This window comes from Phyllobates terribilis, unplaced genomic scaffold, assembly GCF_046119375.1.
Source record: "Phyllobates terribilis strain yellow unplaced genomic scaffold, ASM4611937v1 Scaffold_7__3_contigs__length_470593459, whole genome shotgun sequence".
Lineage (NCBI taxonomy): Eukaryota > Metazoa > Chordata > Amphibia > Anura > Dendrobatidae > Phyllobates > Phyllobates terribilis.
The window spans coordinates 130812556-130832679 of NW_027362767.1; the positions used below are offsets into that span (position 1 = coordinate 130812556).

The following is a 20124-nucleotide window of genomic DNA, read 5'->3' on the forward strand; positions in this document are numbered from 1 at the left end:
AATAGACAAAATCAGGAAGCATATACCCATGTGTGGGTGTGAAAAGGTGCATGGGAATACACCTACCAAGAAAAGACACTGGATTTGAGTTTGTTACGCTGCTATCATTCGGTGGGGTTGAGAAATCTGGCCCAATCCAGCCCTTGTTCATTTTTATAAGAGTCAGCCTGTCAGAATTTTCAGTTGACAGGCAGATGTGCTTATCAGTTATAATTCCACCAGCGGCACTAAAAACCCGCTCTGATAAAACACTAGCGGCAGGGCAAGCTAGGACCTCCAAGGCATAGAGAGCCAGTTCATTCCACGTATCCAGCTTGGATACCCAATAATTATAAGGCACAGAGGAATCACGGAGGATGTTGGTACGGTCGGCAAGGTACTCCCTCAGCATCTTCCCAAACTTTGCACTCCTTGTGAGAGTACCCCACGCCTCAGGGCCTGTGCGATGGGAGGGTCTGAGAAAATTCTCCCAGAACTTTGACAGTGTTCCCCTGCCTCTGCTGGATTGAAGTTGTGTCTCTCTCGCCTGTACTCCTTGGTTGTCCAACGAAGTGTGCCCTCTGCCGCCAGCGTTTTCAGATGGGAATTTTTTTAATAGTTCCGCAACAAGGGCCTTCTGGTACTGCCCCATTTTTGTAGACCTGTCCGCCTCAGGAATAAGAGATATAAAGTTCTCCTTGTAGCGTGGGTCTAGAAGTGTCACCAACCAGTAATGACTGTCACCCAAAATTTTGAGAACGCGAGGGTCATGGAACAGGCAGTGTAACATAAACCCAGCCATGCGTGCCAGACTACTAACAGGCAAGACTTCCGTGTCCTCACCAAGAGGATGACTGACCATGCTCTCCTCCTCCTCCTCTCTGTCCTCTGGCCATCCACACTGAACAGACGGTATGACAGCTGTGCAGGTAGTACCGTCTATAGTGCATGAAACTAGCTCCTGTCCTTCCTCCTCCTCTTCCTCATTGTCACCCAATCCACGTTGGGATGAGATGAGGCTTGGCTGTGTGTAATCACCCTGTATGGTTCCTTGCTCCATCTCATCGTGCTCTGCCTGCAATGCATCCTCTTTGATTGTGAGCAGAGAGAGTTTCAGAAGACAGAGAAGCGGGATGGTGACGCTAATTATGGCGTCATCGCCGCTCACCATCTTGGTGGAGTCCTCAAAGTTTTGGAGCATGTCTGACATCCATGTCCACTCCTGAGGTCTTTTGTGTGGAGTCTGAACTGAATACCGACGGCCTTGTTGATGCTGGTACTCAACAACTGCCCTCTTCTGCTCACAAATCCTTCCCAACATCTGCAGTGTAGAGTTCAAACGCGTGGGGACATCACACACCAGTCTGTGAGCCGGAAGCTGCAAATGCTGCTGAAACACTGCAAGGGCGGCGGAAGCTGTAGCTGACTTTCTAAAATGGGCACACAGGTGGCGTACTTTAACAAGCAGATCCGGCAGCTCCGGGTAGGATTTGAGAAACCGCTGAACCACGAGGTTAAGCACATCGGCCAGGCATGGTACGTGTCTGAGCTCGCCTCACCTCAGAGCCGCCACCAGGTTCCAGCCATTGTCACACACGACCATGCCTGGCTGTAGGTTCAGCGGTGTGAGCCACAGATCTGCCTGCTCTTTCAGAGCTGGCCACAACTCTTCAGCATTGTGCAGTTTGTCACCTAAGCATATTAGCTTCAGCACAGCCTGTTGTCGCTTGGCCGAGTCAGTGCTGCAGTGCTTCCAGCTTGTGACTGATGTGGTCATTTCGGAGATGGAGGCTGAAGAGGAGGAGGAGGCTGAGGAGGATGAGGTGCAGGAGCTGTAGACCGTGGGGGCAACCCTGATTGACCTAGGGCCCGCGATCCTTGGCGTCGGGAGGACCTGTTCCGTCCCAAGGTCCGACTGGGTCCCGGCTTCCACTATGTTAACCCAGTGTGCCGTCAGCGAGATGTACCATCCCTGCCCACAAGCACTTGTCCACGTGTCCGTGGTTAGGTGGACTTTACCGGTAACTGCGTTGTTGAGAGCACGGCTAATGTTTTGGGACACGTGCTTGTGTAATGCGGGGACGGCACAAAGGGAGAAATAGTGGTGGCTGGGGACCGAGTACCGAGGGACGGCCGCCGCCATCAGATTGCAGAATACTTCTGTCTCCAAGAGCCTAAAAGGCAACATTTTGAGCGCAAGCAGTCGTGAAATGTGAGAATTTTGTAGTGTGGCCTATGGGGCGTTGGCTGCATATTTGCGCATGCGTTCCAAGGACTGGGATATGGACAACTGAACGCTGCTCTGGGACAAGGACATGGACGTGCTTCCTGATGCTGCTACTTGAGAGTGCAGGGCAGAAGGCATCTTCGCATGCACCATGGACAGGGGATTGGCTTGCATGCACAACAGCGGAAGAAGCAGTGGTACCACCCGCAGACACTGTATCTGGACACTGGGGTTCGGCCCACAAAGTCGGGTGCTTTGCTACCATGTGCCTGATCATGCTGGTGGTGGTCAGGCTGGTCATTTTGCCATCCCTGCTGATGCTGGCCTGACAGGTGGTGCAAATGGCCTTTTTGGGGTTATCGGCAGAGTCTTTAAAAAACAACCAGACTCGGGAAGACCTAACAGTTGTACTGGCAGCTTCCTTCGTGACTGTGTTACGGGGAACGGTTGCCTGCCTTCTGTCTGCGGCCACCACACTGCTTCTTCCTGCCTGTTGGGGTTCTCTGCCTCCCTCCCCCTGTGTGCTGCTGTCCTCTCTCTGCATGTCTTCCTGCCAGGTTGGGTCAGTTACTGTATCATCCACCACCTCGTCTTCTACTTCCGCACCCTGGTCCTCCTCCTGACTTTCTGGCAATTGTGTCTCATCATCGTCCACCTCTTGTGAGACTTTCCCACCGTCTCCTTCGTGTGACCGTGGCTGCTCAAATATTTGGGCATCGCTACACACGATCTCCTCTTGCCCCGCTTCAAGTGGATCGGGCGAAACGCCTTAATCTATAAATGAAAAAGTGAACAGCTCTTCAGATTGTCCAAGTGTGGGATCAGTTGTCTCTGGGTACTCGGCATGGTGGGAGGAACGAGGATCAGGGTGAGGAATATGCAGTACAGACTCACGGCTACTGAGACTTGACCGTGTGGAAGACAGGGTGGTGGTGGTGGCTTAGTGACTGGAAGCATTATCCGCTATCCAACCAACAACCTTTTCATACTGCTCTGGGTTCAATAGTGGTGTGCTGCGGTCCCCTAGAAATTGGGACAGGAAGGTCAGGTGAGAAGATGTGGGTGTTTGTTGTGGCACAATTTCGGCTTGCTCACGGCCTTGTCCTCGGCCTCTGCATGCACCATTACCATCACGTCTAGTTCCCCGTCCCTTGCCACGTGCCTTGCCCATTTTAAATGGAGGACAGTATCTTCCACGCTCACTACAAATGACTGAGTTTGGAGCGAACTTATATGTGATCCGTGTGATAGAGAAAACAGAGTTTTAAATACCTGGCCTGTAGGTAAGTAGTTTGAACAGCAAACTGCGGTGAATTGCTTCAATGACACACTAAAGGAAATTTTTAATGGAAGTCAGAAATGACAGTATTTTCTGACAACGTATATGTGATCCGTTTGACAGAGAAAACACAGTTTTAAATAGCTGGATTTCTAGCGCTCTAATATGGAAAGGACCTTGCTGTATTCTGCAGTGCCAACAAGCAAATGACGCAGAAAAAATGGTGTTCTCTGGATTGCTTTTTAAGCAAATAATGAGGATTAAGATCCAAAGAAAAGTATTCCTGGCCCTTGAGACCTGGGCCTTTGTATAGAAATATCTAACAGCATCAGAAGGCAGAATTGGAATGGAGCCTCTTGTGCTATATGCACTGTAATCTGCTATATACACCGCCTGCCTATACACCCTGCCTGCCTGATATCTCTGCAGATGGATTAGTCCCCAGAAGGACTGTTTGTTAAGATGGATATGTGTAATGTACGGTTTTTCTCCCTACACTACCTAATACACAAGCAAATCTCTTCCTGACACAGCAGCTGCTCTCCCTACACTGTCTGATTCCGGAGTGACTGTGACGAGCATGTCAGCGCCAGGTCTGATATAGACCTGATGACGCTGTGCGGCCAGCCAATCACTGTAATGCCCACAACCACCATGGCTACGGCATTACAGTGTGTGGCAGGCAATCTGTTAGAACCTTGTTCTTAGTTTTTTTCCTTTGCTGGTCACATGACCTTGTTGGCCTATTTAATCCTGCTCCGCCCTTCTGGCTTTGCTGGACTTCATTGTTTAACTACTTTCTAGCTAGCCTGTGCCCTGTATCTAACTCTGTTAGTTTGCTTGGTCTACGGACCTCTATGTTCTATATATTTTGTTTGTTCGTCTGTCTGCTACTATTTCTGTTAGGAGGTGTCCCATTTTCCTCCCAGTCCTTAGTACTTGTAGGGATTCCTTCCCCACATCTATAGGTCTCCGTACAGACTAGCTTAGGACTTTAGCAGGTCTGATCGCAGGATCAGGTTCCCTGTTACATCGTAGGGATAAAGCTGAGTTCTATCGTAGGGACAGATCTCCTCTCTTTCCTTAGCTCTGGTAGCAGAACATAACAGTAAGTCCAGCCCAGCAAATGCTCTAAGGAAAGATTTTTTTTCTGTTTCATCATGGTGTCGGTTCTGGATTTGGCTAAACACCTGCAGGGACTCTCTTTGGAGGTGACTGAGCTCCGTCAGCACGTGAGTAACTGTCCTGGAGAACATTTCTTGGAGCCTAAGGTACGTTTGCCGGATTTATTTTTTGGTGAACACCGAGAATTTTTTTCATTTAAAAATGCTTGCTTATTGTATTTTCGTTTGAGACCCAAGTCCTCTGGGGATGATTCCCAGCGCATAGGGTTTATAATGTCACTTTTGCGCAAAGAGCCTCAGGAGTGGGCCTTTTCTTTGCAACCTAGTGATTCTTGCTTCAGATCAGTGGATAGTTTTTTTTCTGCTTTGGGACTATTATATGATGATCCTGACCGTGTCGCATCAGCTGAGACTGAGTTAAGACGTTTGAGACAGGGATCAGGTAATGTGGAAAAATATTGTACTCATTTCCGTCGATGGTCTACTCAAACAGGGTGGAACGATTCTGCTCTGAAAAGTCTATTTCTTGCTGGGCTCAGTGAAAGGGTTAAAGACCTGCTAATTGCTTATCCTACACCTGAAGATTTGCAACAGGCTATGCAATTAGCTATACGGGTGGATAGGAGACTGCGTGCAAGGGTTAATGAGAGCAAATCCTCTGCTATGTCAGTTTCTGGTTATGAGAATGTGTGTACTAACAGTGGTGAATCGATGGAGATTGGAGCGATGGCACCTCGCTCTCAAGAAAAAGATCGCATATTTTCTGAAGGCTTGTGTTTCTATTGCGGAAAATCTGGTCATTTGATTAAAGACTGTGAGCTTCGTATCAAGAAAGAAAAAAAAATGGTCAGTCATGCCCGTATTGCCTGTTTAAATTCCAAGGGTGTATTTTTAGCTGCTTCCACGATTGCTCAGGAAAAATTAATGGAATTTCGGGTGTTTGTTGATTGTGGGTCTACTCTGAATGTAATTGATGGGGGATTCTTGGAAAGACTCAATTTAAAACCCGCACCTTTATCATCCCCCATTGCTGTGGTTTCTGTGGATGGTTCCCCTTTGAAGAATATTACTCTCAAGGTCTGTGAATTTCCTCTCACTATTAATGGTGTTCACCATGAGAAATTGGATTTGGTAGTTTTGAATAACTTGCCTTCTCCAGTAATATTGGGATTGCCCTGGTTAAAATTTCACAATCCTGTACTGGATTGGTCTACCAGTGAAATTAAATCCTGGAGCCATAAATGTTATGACAAGTGTTGTAACGGGCGTATTGCAGCTTTGGATAGGGGAGAATTGCCTGTTCCTCTTCAGGATTTTTGGAGAGTTTTTTCTGAGAAGGAATCGCAGGTTTTGCCTCCCCATAGAGACTATGATTGTTCTATTGAATTTGTCCCTGGAGCGACTCTTCCTAAAAGTCGTTTATTTAACCTTACTATTCCTGAGAGAAAGGCTTTTGAGGAATACATACAGACAAGTTTGGCCGCCGGTCACATTAGGCCTTCTAAGTCTCCTGTGGCGGTTGGATTTTTTTTTGTAAAAAAAAAATGACGGCGGTTTACGTCCTTGTCTGGATTTTCGTGAGATTAACAAAATTACTGTACGCAATCCTTACCCACTGCCATTGATTCCTGATCTGTTTAACCAGTTAATGGGGGCCAAGTGGTTCTCTAAAATTGACCTTAAGGGGGCATACAATCTGTTGCGCATGAAGGAGGGTGACGAATGGAAGACTGCTTTTAACACTCCTGTGGGTCATTTTGAGAATCTGGTTATGCCTTTTGGTCTTACTAATGCTCCTGCATTTTTTCAGAATCTTATTAATGACATCCTTAGACCTTTGATCGGCAAAAATGTGGTTGTGTATTTGGATGACATTTTGATTTATTCGCCGGATCTGTAGTCTCATTGGCGGAGCGTACGTGAGGTATTACAGTTGTTAATGGACAATTCGCTTTTTGCTAAGCTGGAGAAATGTGAGTTCGCTGTACAGAGAATTAGTTTTTTGGGCTACATTATCTCCAGCGAAGGTTTTGAGATGGACCCGGTTAAAGTTCAAGCTGTACAGGAATGGCCTAGGCCTATTGGTTTGAAATCGATACAGAGGTTTTTGGGTTTCGCCAATTATTACAGAAAATTCATAAAAAATTTTTCTAGTATTGTCAAACCTCTGACCGATCTCACCAGGAAAGGTGCTGATGCGGTTCAGTGGTCTTCTGAGGCCATTGAAGCTTTTGTGTATCTCAAGGAGAGGTTCACCTCTGCTCCCATCCTTATGCAGCCTGATGTGACTAAGCCGTTTTTGGTTGAGGTTGATGCTTCCTCTGTGGGGGTTGGCGCAGTATTGTCTCAGGATAACGGGGATGGATTACATCCCTGTGCCTTTTTTTCAAAACAATTTTCGGAGACTGAACTGAATTACGATATTGGTAATCGGGAATTATTGGCTATTAAACTCGCATTTGAACACTGGCGCCACTTCTTGGAAGGTGCGGAATTTCCCGTTCAGGTTCTTACGGATCATAAAAATCTGATATATCTTGATGCTGCCAAGCGCCTGAATGCCCGTCAGGCTAGGTGGGCACTGTTTTTCTCGCGGTTTAATTTCTCCGTTACTTACATCCCTGGTACTAAGAATGTTAAGGCGGATGCCTTGTCTCGCAGTTTTTCTCCCATAGTCGGTGCTGAGAAAGAGGAGAACATTTTACAAGAAGGTGTTGTGATAGCTGCTTTGGACTCCGTTTTGGAAGATGAGATTCTTAAAGCACAGGAGAATGCCCCATCTAACACTCCTCATGGGAGGTTGTTTGTGCCTGGGACCTTTAGGAGAGATTTGTTTGTTGAGTGTCACGAATCTCGGTTGGCAGGTCATCCCGGAATCTCTGAGACCAAGAGACTGGTGGGTCGCAGTTTTTGGTGGCCTGGATGGCAGAAGGAAGTCATTAAGTGGGTGCGCCAATGTACTATTTGTGCTAGATCTAAGTCCTCACATACTCCTGCTGCGGGGTTGCTTTGTCCTTTGGAGGTTCCCAGTGTTCCTTGGACACATTTGGCTATGGACTTTATAACTGACCTTCCCCCCTCTGAGGGTTTTACTGTCATCTGGGTGGTCGTGGACCGTTTTAGCAAGATGTGTCACTTGGTTCCCTTCGTCAAACTGCCCTGCGCTAAAACTCTCGCTAAGGCCTTTGTCAAGGAAATTGTCAGACTTCATGGCGTTCCTACTGACATTGTTTCTGATAGAGGTCCTCAGTTCGTGGCTCGTTTTTGGCGTGCCTTTTGTGACAGGTTGGGAGTTCATTTGTCGTTCTCGTCCGGATATCATCCTGAATCTAATGGCCAGACAGAAAGGAAAAACCAGGATGTTGAGCAGTTCTTGCGTTGTTTTGTGGCAGACAATCAAGAGGGGTGGTCTGAGTTTCTGCCACTTGCTGAATTTGCTCTGAACAATCATACATCTTCTTCTGCTGGTTGTTCGCCTTTTTTTTGTTGTTCTGGGAGACATCCGTCGTTTGGGTCGTTCTCCAAGTTGGGATCTGCCGTGCCTGAGGAGGAGAATTTTTCCGGTGATTTGGAGAGAGTTTGGACGGATGTGCGTGGTAATCTTCAGGAGACCAACAGAAAATCTAAAGACTACTTTGATAGGAAACGACAGGAGGTTTTGTTCGCTGTTGGTGACATGGTTTGGTTGTCCTCTAGGAATCTGCGGTTGAGGATTCCTTCTAAGAAATTGGGTCCCAAGTTTGTAGGGCCCTTTAAGGTGCTTCAGGTTGTCAACCAATCTGCTGTTAGGTTGGAGGTTCCTACCTCCTGGAGAATTAATCCGGTATTTCATGTCTCTCTGTTGAAAAAAGCTGTTGTATTGGATTGTGACGCCTCTGCCTCTGTTCCTCCGGTGGTGGAGGACGGGGAATATGAAATTTCTCTCATCCTTAACTCTAGACAGTATAGAGGTAGTTTGCAGTATCTTGTGGCCTGGAAAGGTTTCGGACCCGAGGATAACTCTTGGGTGAGGTCGGATGATGTTTCCGCGTCCAGACTTATCAGAGCATTTCACAGGAGATTTCCTGATAAGCCTGGTCCTAGGGGATACGGAGGATCCTCTTAGAAGGCGGGGTACTGTTAGAACCTTGATCTTAGTTTTTTTCCTTTGCTGGTCACATGACCTTGTTGGCCTATTTAATCCTGCTCCGCCCTTCTGGCTTTGCTGGACTTCATTGTTTAACTACTTTCTAGCTAGCCTGTGCCCTGTATCTAACTCTGTTAGTTTGCTTGGTCTACGGACCTCTATGTTCTATATATTTTGTTTGTTCGTCTGTCTGCTACTATTTCTGTTAGGAGGTGTCCCATTTTCCTCCCAGTCCTTAGTACTTGTAGGGATTCCTTCCCCACATCTATAGGTCTCCGTACAGACTAGCTTAGGACTTTAGCAGGTCTGATCGCAGGATCAGGTCCCCTGTTACATCGTAGGGATTAAGCTGAGTTCTATCGTAGGGACAGATCTCCTCTCTTTCCTTAGCTCTGGTAGCAGAACATAACACAATCCCTGCATGTTCATTGGCTCTCTAAAGAGCACCAAACATGCAGGGAGGGGACCCGAGTTCCCGCCCGAGCAACCCGGAAATACTCGGCGAGCGCCGAGCATCTCGAGCAGTGAGATGCTCGGGCGAGCACCGAGCAGTAGCGAGCATGCTCGCTCATCACTACAAGTGACGCATCCCTGGAATCAGGCTGTCTGACCCTACATGATCCTGCTCTCAGATTAAATAGCAAAAACCTGATGACAGATTCCCTTTAAATGAAATCGCAAAAAAAAATGAATGTTATAGATATGTCACTTTATACAGTTAGGTCCATATATATTTGGACAGAGACTACATTTTTCTAATTTTGGTTCTAGACATTACCACAATGAATTTTAAGCAAAACAATTCAGATGCAGTTGAAGTTCAGACTTTCAGCTTTCATTTGAGGGTATCCACATTAAAATTGGATAAAGGGTTTAGGAGTTTCAGCTCCTTAACATGTGCCACCCTGTTTTTAAAGGGACCAAAAGTAATTGGACAATTGACTCTAAGGCTATTTCATGGACAGGTGTGGGCAATCCCTTCGTTATGTCATTCTCAATTAAGCAGATAAAAGGCCTGGCAAGGGACGTGGAACTGGACGTTCTGGTGATGGTGCATGCAGACGACGGGGCCGTGGCCAAGGTGAAAATGTGCCACAACCAACAGCCACATCTTTTCGCTCCCACTTCTTGACCGAATTACTAGGGAAGCACAGAACAACACCAGTATTGCGAACTGATCAGTGTGAACAGGTTATTAATTGGATAGCAGATAATACTTCCAGTTACCTGGGCACCACCACCTCCGGTCTGTCTTCCACACGGTCAAATCTTAGTAGCCGTGAGTCTCGACCGCATACTCCTCCTCACCCTGATGCTCCTTCCTCCCACCATGCCGAGTGTCGTCAGACAGCAACTGATCCCACACTTGGACACTCTGAAGAGCTGTTCACTGGTCCATTCCCATATTTGTGCCCCTCGCCTGCTCCGCTTGAAGTGGTGGAAGAGGAGATCCCATATAGCGATGCCCAAATATTTGAACAGCCACGGCCACAGGAAGTCGACGCTGGCAATTTGTCACAAGAGGTGGACGATGACGAGACACAATTTGAAGAGACACAATCCCAGACTTTTGAACGCCGCTTTCGTTCAAAGGTCTGGGATATGGACAATTGAACGCTGCGGTGGGATGTGGACGTTGATGCTGTTTCTTAAGAAACTGCCATAACAAGTGAAGACTGAGAGGAGGGGGCATCTTTGCATGCAGTATGGACAGGGGATTGCCTTGCACACACAACAGGGGGTTCTATTGCTTGCACAACAGCGGAAGAAGCAGTGGTGACACCCGCTGACACTGGTCGTGGACCCTGGGGTTCACCCCACAAAGTCGGGTGCTTTGCTGCCATGTGCCTGATCATGCTGGTGGTGGTCAGGCTGGTAGTTTTGTCACCCCTGCTGATGCTCGCATGGCAGGTAGTACAAATGGCCTTTTTGGGGTTATCAGCAGAGTCTTTAAAAAAATTCCAGACTCTGGAAGACCTACAGGTTGTACTGGCAACGTCCCTCGTGTTGGTGTTACGGGGAACTGTTGCCTGCCTTCTGTGTGCGGCCACCACACTGCTTCTTCCTGCCTGTTGGGGTACTCTGCCTCCCTCAACCTGTGTGCTGCCTCGCTCTGCATGTCCTCCTGCCACGTTGGGTCAGTTACTAGATCATCCACCACCTCCTCCTCTTCCACTTGCGCACCACGATCCTCCTCCTCACTTCCTGGCAATTGTGTCTCGTCATCGTCCACCTCTTGTGACAAATTGCCAGCGTCGACTTCCTGTGGCCGTGGCTGTTCAAATATTTGGGCATCGCTACATGGGATCTCCTCTTCCACCACTTCAAGCGGAGCAGGCGAGGGGCACAAATATGGGAATGGACCAGTGAACAGCTCTTCAGAGTGTCCAAGTGTGGGATCACTTGCTGTCTGACGACACTCGGCATGGTGGGAGGAAGGAGCATCAGGGTGAGGAGGAGTATGCGGTCGAGACTCACGGCTACTAAGATTTGACCGTGTGGAAGACAGACCGGAGGTGGTGGTGCCCAGGTAACTGGAAGTATTATCTGCTATCCAATTAATAACCTGTTCACACTGATCAGTTCGCAATACTGGTGTTGTTCTGTGCTTCCCTAGTAATTCGGTCAAGAAGTGGGAGCGAGAAGATGTGGCTGTTGGTTGTGGCACATTTTCACCTTGGCCTCTGCACGCACCATCACCAGAACGTCCAGTTCCACGTCCCTTGCCACACGCCTTGCCCATTGTAAAGGAAGTAAAATAGCTTACACTCGCACTATCAATTGAAAAAGGGTAATAAAAAGTAGATTAGAACCGTGGAAGAGGAAAACCACAGTTCTATTTCTCTGGCCTACACCTGACTCTTTTAAACAATCTGAACAATCAGGGAGACACTATTACTGTTTTTCTTTACGGAAAAAATACCAAAAGCTGAATAATAGAGATTTTTTACCGTGGAATGGCAAAACCACAGTTATTGTTTACTGGGGTATACCAGACAATTTTAAATAGATATATTTGCGGCTGAACAGTGAGCAACACACTCAAACTGTTTTGTTTTTTAGGTAAAAATGGCCCAAAAGTGGATAATACAGAGGTTTGAACCGTGGAACTGCAAAACCACACTTCTATTTCTCTGGCCTACACCAGACTATTTTCAACAAATATATTTGTGTCTGAACAATCAGGGAGACACTATTAAATTTTTTTTTTTTACGGCAAAAAATGCCAAAAGCAGGATAATAGAGATTTTTTTTACCGTGGAACGGCAAAACCGCAGTTATAATTTACTGGTGTATACCAGACTCTTTTAAACAGATTTATTAGTGTCTGAACAATCAGCAAACACTATTACTGTTTTTCTTTAGGGAAAAAATACCAAAAGCTGGATAATAGAGATTTTTCACCGTGGAACGGCAAAACCACAGTTATAATTTACTGGTGTATACCAGACTCTTTTAAACAGATATATTGGTGTCTGAATAATCAGGAGACACTATTACTGTTTTTCTTTACGGAAAAAATACCAAAAGCTGGATAATAGAGATTTTTCACCGTGGAACGGCAAAACCACAGTTATAATTTACTGGTGTATACCAGACTCTTTTAAACAGATATATTGGTGTCTGTATAATCAGGAGACACTATTACTGTTTTTCTTTACGGAAAAAAATCCAAAAGCTGGATAATAGAGATTTTTTACCGTGGAACGGCAAAACCACAGTTATAATTTACTGGTGTATACCAGACTTTTTTAAATAGATATATTTGCGGCTGAACAGTGAGCGACGCGCTCAAACTGGTTTTTTTAAGGTAAAAATGGCCCAAAAGTGGATAATACAGAGGTTTGAACCGTGGAACTGCAAAACCACACTTCTATTTCTCTGGCCTACACCAGACTATTTTCAACAAATATATTTGTGTCTGAACAATCAGGGAGACACTATTACAGGGTTTTTTTTACGGCAAAAAAATGCCAAAAGCAGGATAATAGAGATTTTTTACCGTGGAACGACAAAACCACAGTTATAATTTACTGGTGTATACCAGACTTTTTAAAATAGATATATTTGCCGCTGAACAGCGAGCGACACACTCAAACTGTTTTTTTTTAGGTAAAAATGGCCCAAAAGTGGATAATACAGAGGTTTGAACCGTGGAACTGCAAAACCACACTTCTATTTCTCTGGCCTACACCAGACGCTTTTAAAAAAATATATTTGTGTCTGAACTGTCACAGACACACTTTTTTTTTTTGGGGGGGGGTGGGGTGGGAACCAAAAGGTTAATAAGATGGGTATTTATTTGTACAGTGTGAAGGAGGAAAAAAAAAAAAGAGGATTTAGATGAAAAAAAAGGATTTTTCCTGGCCCCCGAGACCTGGAGCTAAGTCCAGCAATTTCAGCAACAGGAGCACACAGGACTGTAATGCAGCGTTTGCTGGTATAACCACTGCGTCTCCTATACAGCCTGCCTGCCTGGTATCTGAGATGGATATTAGTCCTGAAAAGGACTGTTTGTTTGATCTGGCAGCCTTTACAGACCCTACACTAACTATTTCGCAGTATATATCTCTCCCTAAATCAGCAGCGCTGTCCCTACACTGTCTGATCCCAGCCGTCTGTGTCCAAGATGGCGGTGCCCGGTTTTAAATGCTCGAGGTGACGCTGTGCAGCCAGCCAATCACTGTAATGCCCACAAACAACATGGCTGCGGCATTACAGTGACTGGCTGGCAATCCCTGCATGTTCATTGGCTCTGTAAAGAGCGCCAAACATGCAGGGCGGAGACCCGAGCTCCCACCCGAGTAACCTGGAAATGCTCGGTGCTCGCCGAACATCCCGAGTAGCGTGATGCAGTGTCGAGCATGCTCGCTCAACACTAGTAATGTCTAGAACCAAAATTAGAAAAATGTCGTCTCTGTCCAAATATATATGGACCTAACTGTATATGTATATATTAGTCTCTGTTCACACCTGCCTTATATCCATCAGGTTTGACAGGCAGAATAAAGTACTATGCTCTCTAGGAAGCAATAGACCTATTAGACATCAATGGAGGAAAAACTGAAAGATTTGTATTGAATCTTAACACCTCATGATGATCCATGAAACAAATCACACTAGATGAGTATTGATTATAAGGGAATCATGAGAGCTGGTGACATTCAGGTTCAGCTGAGTAGATAAATGGGCATCTGGCTGGAGTGGAAAGCATGTGGCAGAATTGTGCACTACTACCTGAATACTCAGGCAGCTCGCAGCCACCTGAGCCGTATATATTAAAACTATTACCCATTTGTAAACAGAGTCTTGACATAATTTTTTTTTCATTTCAGAGGAATTTCATAAATGAATCATCTATATATATATTTTATTTTTCAGAATTGGAATATACTGAGAATATGAACAGCGTGATTCTATCAAGATTCCCATTCCTAGCGAGCAAGACCGAACTTTGATCCCACAATTTTCCGTTCTCAAGTTTTCTTAAAGAATTCTATTCCTTTTTTTTTCAATTTCTAACCTAAAAAGCAATGTTTTTTGTCACAAGCACAGGACTTAAATAAAGTCTGCACCTTAACTAGATGACTCTGTATAGACCTGGAACACCCACTCAGGAAAAAAAGCGAACTGAATATTAACATTTTATGTGGATTTCTTATCTTTTATACTGTAACCATTAAACCTAAGCCTCAATAGAAGGAGGACACGTTTGGGATTGCATCATGAAGCATCTGTAAACGAAAACTTAATGATGAAAGGCGCCAACATCTTGAAACAACCGGAGTTTTACTAAAAAATAAAGTAATTCTGACATGACCTTTTTCATGATGATGCATTACTAATGCATGAGAGCTGTACTTTCTTCATGAAAACCCAGAATATATTGGCAAAAAATGGTTCTTCCACCTCCAGACAAGCGTCATGTGTGTCTTACAACAATTGTTATTATGACCAGCATGGCCTTTATGGATGCGTATCTCGTGGAACAAAACCAAGGCCCAAGGAAGATTGGAGTATGCATCATCGTGCTGGTTGGAGACATTTGCTTCTTAATTGTTCTACGCTATGTGGCCGTCTGGGTCGGAGCAGAAGTAAAAACGGCCAAGAGAGGATATGCAATGATTTTGTGGTTTCTGTACATATTCGTTTTGGAAATTAAATTATATTTTATATTTCAAAATTACAAAGCTGATAAGAAAAATGTAGATACTGTCACACGAAAAGCATTGACGTTGCTCTTATCTATCTCAGTCCCGGGGCTGTACTTGGTTCTGGTGTCACTAGACAGCATGGAGTACGTAAGGACATTCAGGAAAAAGGAAGATCTGAGGGGTCGTCTCTTTTGGGTTGCTCTTGATTTACTTGACATTTTGGATATTCAAGCTAATTTGTGGGAGCCCCATAAAACAGGACTCCCCATATGGGCGGAAGGACTGATGTTTTTTTACTGCTATATTTTACTTTTGATTTTACCGTGTGTCTCTTTGAGCGAAATAAGCATGCAAGGGGAGCACATTGCTCCTCAGAAGATGATGCTGTATCCCGTCCTAAGTCTGGTGACCATCAACATCGTTACCATTTTTATCCGAGTGGTAAATATGATTTTATTTCAGGACAGCAGGGTTTCGACCATCTTCATCGGCAAGAATATCATCGCAATATCCACTAAGGTCTGCACTTTCTTGGAATACAAAAAGCAAGTCAAGGAATTTCCGCAAAATACAATCGCACTAGAACTGCAGCAGAATTCAATTTCACACAATCAGACACTTCACAATACACAAGGAGTCAACCACGAGCAGTCTCCTTCCAGAGAAATTATGGATACATGACAGCTTTGCCATATAATGTTGTTTTTTTTTTTTTCAATTTTATTTTATGGACCTGCTTCATAAATTGGAACATATGGAAATATTGGTGGCTAATAAAAGTGATGGGCAAATTACTACTTCACAATGTCATTTGTTTAAAAAGTCACCGTATAAGAACATTTCATTGTCGATTAAGGCCTGAAATGGGTCTTCTCCGAATGTGAAATCTTCAGATTGCACTAAACACTCACAGATCCTCATTGTACTGTACAATAATAATTTGCCCATCTCTGATTAACAGATTTTTCTATAATAAAAATGGTATTCAAGGCACAAAATTTATTTTAATAAAACTTATGTCCCTTCATCTCTTTTCATCAGGTAAGGTCCATGTTATATACCGGTAACATCCACTTATTAATGGACTGAAAGACCAACATTAACATAATAAAGGGAATCTGTCAGTAGGATCACACCTCCTAAGACGTCTATATGGGCATGTAGGTCATAGGAAGCTGAATAAATCGATACCTTGATATTTGTAATCTGATGCCTTACTCCAGAGAAATCCACGTTTTTCTTAATATGTAAATGAGCTAGTAAGATCTATGGGCCGGACATAGATCTTTCCGAGAATCTGTCTCCAGAACTCATTATAAATGATAGGCATTGTTACCAGTGCGAGACATGTAATGACTAACAGTCTGCTGTCCTGATCTACGTGTCTCGCACTGGTAACAATGCCTTTCATTTATAATAATCTCTGGAGGCGGAGTCTCAGTGAGATCTATGTCCGGCCCATAGACCGTAACGGCTCATTTACATATTAAGAAAAATGTGGATTTCTCTGGAATAAGGCATTGGATCACAGATATCAAGGTATCATTTTATTAAACTTTCTATGATCGGCATGCCCATATAGATGGCTTGGGAGGGGTGACCCTACCACAGATTACATTTAAATGGCTGAAAAACCAATGGAGGAACCAAAATCTACTGTATGTTACTAAAAGAACAACTGTATTACTGCATGTCAAGGTTGATTGAACTGCAAAATGGAGAAGCACATCTTACATACTTTCAAATCCACAATTACACCAATAAACCCAAAAAATATTAAAGGGGGTGTCCACTACTGCCACCACCTCAGGGAGGTGAAACATTTTTTTTAAAAAAAGATACCTTGGGGACAAGCGCCCCTCTTTCATATTCAGTGCTGCATTCTCCGACAGTGCCATGACCTCAACAACCGGTGGGGGCGTCATGTAAATGCCAAAACCAATCATTGGCCTCTGTTTCTTCCAACTCAGATAAAATGTGAACAGTGCAGCCAATCAGCAGCCTCTAATATGTTGCAGTGCTCATGTGACACCCCTTGTCCCCTCCACCGGATGTTGATGCCAGGAGATCGGTGGAGGACCCAGCGCTGAGTACAGAGGAGCGGTCCAGGTATGGGAGCGAAGTACTATTTATTTGTTTTTTTTTCACCTCCCTGGGCCCATTAATACCAGTGTGTCTAGTAGTGGGCAATCTCTTTTTCTCATATAGAACACATTTACGCTTTCTCATATAGAACACAGGAAAGCTCGGCTCCTGTGTATAGAAGAGTCAGCCAAGTCAACACTTGCAGGTCACTTCAGAAATTACCTAGCTTTGCTAGGCCAAACCACTCCAAATGTGTCTGTGTTTTTATCCTTGTACTAGCCCCAGAAGGTAGTGACTCTCTTTACCAGAGCACTCGCTATCTGGTTAACTTTGACCAAAAAGCCCAGTAGCTACCTCCTTAAAGAGGACCTATCACTTGCTAATATAAAAAATAATTGATAAATAGCTTGTAAAAATCCTGAGCTCCTTTGATTCTGTTGCTTTCTTCCATTTTGCACTACTTTTCATTTTTTTCATTCACATTTGTTTCTTCTTTAGCACAATATGTGAAATCTCTGCTCTGTTGGGCGTTTCTTCAGAGTCTTCTGGGGGGGGGGGGTGTTGCTTTCACCCCTCCCTCCCTGACGCTACCAATCACAGCTCGGAAGCTCATACTGCAGTCCATCATTCTTAGTTCTTACCGAGCTTTGATTGGCAGCGTCTGGGAGGGAGGGATGAAAGCACAGAGAAGACTCTGAAGAAACGCCTAGTTGGACTGCAAGCAGAGATTTCACATAGAGCGCTTCAGAAGCAACAAATGTGAATATTTCTGCAATGGATCGACGCAGCGCAAAAAGGAAAAGAGCAGCAGAATCAGGAAAGCTCAGGGAATTTTTATTACCAGGTATTTAATTTCAATTTTTGAGCAAGTGACAGGTCCTCTTAAGATACTCCAGCCCTACCTAGAACAGAGGCTGCATGGATCAATACTGTAGCATCTGTACATATGACATTAAACCTCAGTCATCCCAAGTACCCCCTTCTCACAAAGAGCTTCAAACTAATGTCATAATACCTGCTTACTATACCGGCTCCAACTTTCACGAAACAGCGTGTGCAACTGAAACAGCAGAAGCAATAACGTCACTACATCATGTCTGCTGTTTAGAGAGTCAGTGCACCGGTTGCCAAAGCTGAGCGCAAGGGGAACAGGAGCGAGGTGAGTATTTGTGTTTTTTTTAATGTGTGTATAGGATATGTGCCTGTATATAGGAGGTTATGTGGGAACTCATACTGTATATAGGGGCTATGTTGGGTTCATACTGTATATAGAGGCTATGTGAGGGCTCATATTGTATATAGGGGGCTCATAGTGTATGTAGAGAGGCTATGTGGGGGCTAATCCTGTATGTAGTGGGCTGTGTGGGGTTCATACTGTATATAGAGGGCTATGTGAGGGCTCATACTGTATATAGGGGGCTGTGTGGGGTTCATAGTGTATATAGAGGGCTATGTGAGGGCTCATACTGTATATAGGGGGCTATGTGGGGTTTATAGTGTATATAGAGGGCTATGTGAGGGCTCATAGTGTATATAGGGGGCTCATACTGTATATAGAGAGGCTATGTGGGGGCTACTGTATGTAGTGGGCTGTGTGTGGTTCATACTGTATATAGAGGGATATGTTAGGGCTTATACTTTATATAGGGGGCTATGTGGGGTTTATACTGTATATAGAGGGCTATGTGAGGCCTCATACTGTATATATGGGGCTCATACTGTATATAGAGAGGCTATGTGGGGGCTGCTGTATGTAGTGGGCTGTGTGTAGTTCATACTGTATATAGAGGAATATGTTAGGGCTCATACTGTATATAGGGGGCTATGTGAGGGCTCATACTGTATATAGGGAGCTCATACTGTATATAGAGAGGCTATGTGGGGGCTGCTGTATGTAGTGGGCTGTGTGTGGTTCATACTGTATACAGAGGGATATGTGTTAGGGCTCATATTGTATATAGGGGGCTATGTGGGGTTTATACTGTATATAGAGGGCTATGTGAGGGCTTATACTGTATATAGAGAGGCTATGTGGGGGCTAATTTATGTAGTGGGCTGTGTGTGGTTCATACTGTATACAGAGGGATATGTTAGGGCTCATACTGTATATAGGGGGCTATGTGGAGTTTATAGTGTATATAGAGGGCTATGTGAGGGCTCATAGTGTATATAGGGGGCTCATACTGTATATAGAGAGGCTATGTGGGGGCTGCTGTATGTAGTGGGCTGCGTGTGGTTCATACTGTATATAGAGGGATATGTTAGGGCTCATATTGTATATAGGGGCTATGTTGGGTTTATACTGTATATAGAGGGCTATGTGAGGGCTCATACTGTATATAGGGGGCTCATACTGTATATAGAGAGGCTATGTGGGGGCTGCTGTATGTAGTGGGCTGTGTGTGGTTCATACTGTATATAGAGGAATATGTTAGGGCTCATATTGTATATAGGGGGTTATGTGGGGTTTATACTGTATATAGAGGGCTATGTGAGGGCTCATACTCTATATAGAGATGCTATGTGGGGGCTGCTGTATGTAGTAGGCTGTGTGTGGTTCATACTGTATACAGAGGGATATGTTAGGGCTCATACTGTATATAGGGGGCTATGTGGGGTTTATACTGTATATAGAGGGCTATGTGAGGGCTTATACTGTATATAGAGAGGCTATGTGGGGGCTCATACTGTATGTAGTGGGCTGTGTGTGGACTTATACTATATATAGGAGTTGTGTGTGGGCTCATACAGTTTATAGGGAGATGTCAGCTTACTTAATTCTGCTCAATATTAAGTGATACAATTTATATTCATAAAAAATAATTATAGTTAATATTTTTATATTAATATCGAGCAGAATTAATTTCAGCCTATTGGTTCGGCCTCCACAAAAGTCACAGGCTCTCTCATGTGCCTCCTTGGAGGCAAATTGGTTTTCAATAGTAATGCTTCAAATCTCATTAATTGGAAACTGTTTTCTAATGGTCGTATTTGTGCAAGTAGGACATGATAGGGATTATTTGACTTTGTATTGCAAGAAACATAGTTGTGGATTATGGTCGCTATTTTTATTAATTTAGGTGCAAACTAATGCTTTTTGCAAATTGACCAACTGCTACATCTGCTAAGTACAATGATGCACATAACAC

The 20124-nt window shown here is 44.5% G+C and overlaps 1 protein-coding gene across 12 annotated transcripts in view; it reads left to right on the forward strand.

Moving 5' to 3' along the window:
• The window catches only part of TMEM121 (transmembrane protein 121), a 160695-nt gene extending 144856 nt beyond the window's left edge, over window positions 1-15839 (forward strand). For all 12 annotated transcript variants that reach the window (XM_073637583.1, XM_073637589.1, XM_073637588.1 and 9 more), the window contains one exon: window positions 14118-15839. In XM_073637583.1, coding sequence (XP_073493684.1) covers window positions 14633-15571 — 939 coding nt within the window. In that variant the 5' untranslated portion in view covers window positions 14118-14632 and the 3' untranslated portion in view covers window positions 15572-15839. The remainder of the gene's footprint in view (window positions 1-14117) is intronic.
• The last annotated feature ends 4285 nt before the right edge of the window (window positions 15840-20124 follow it).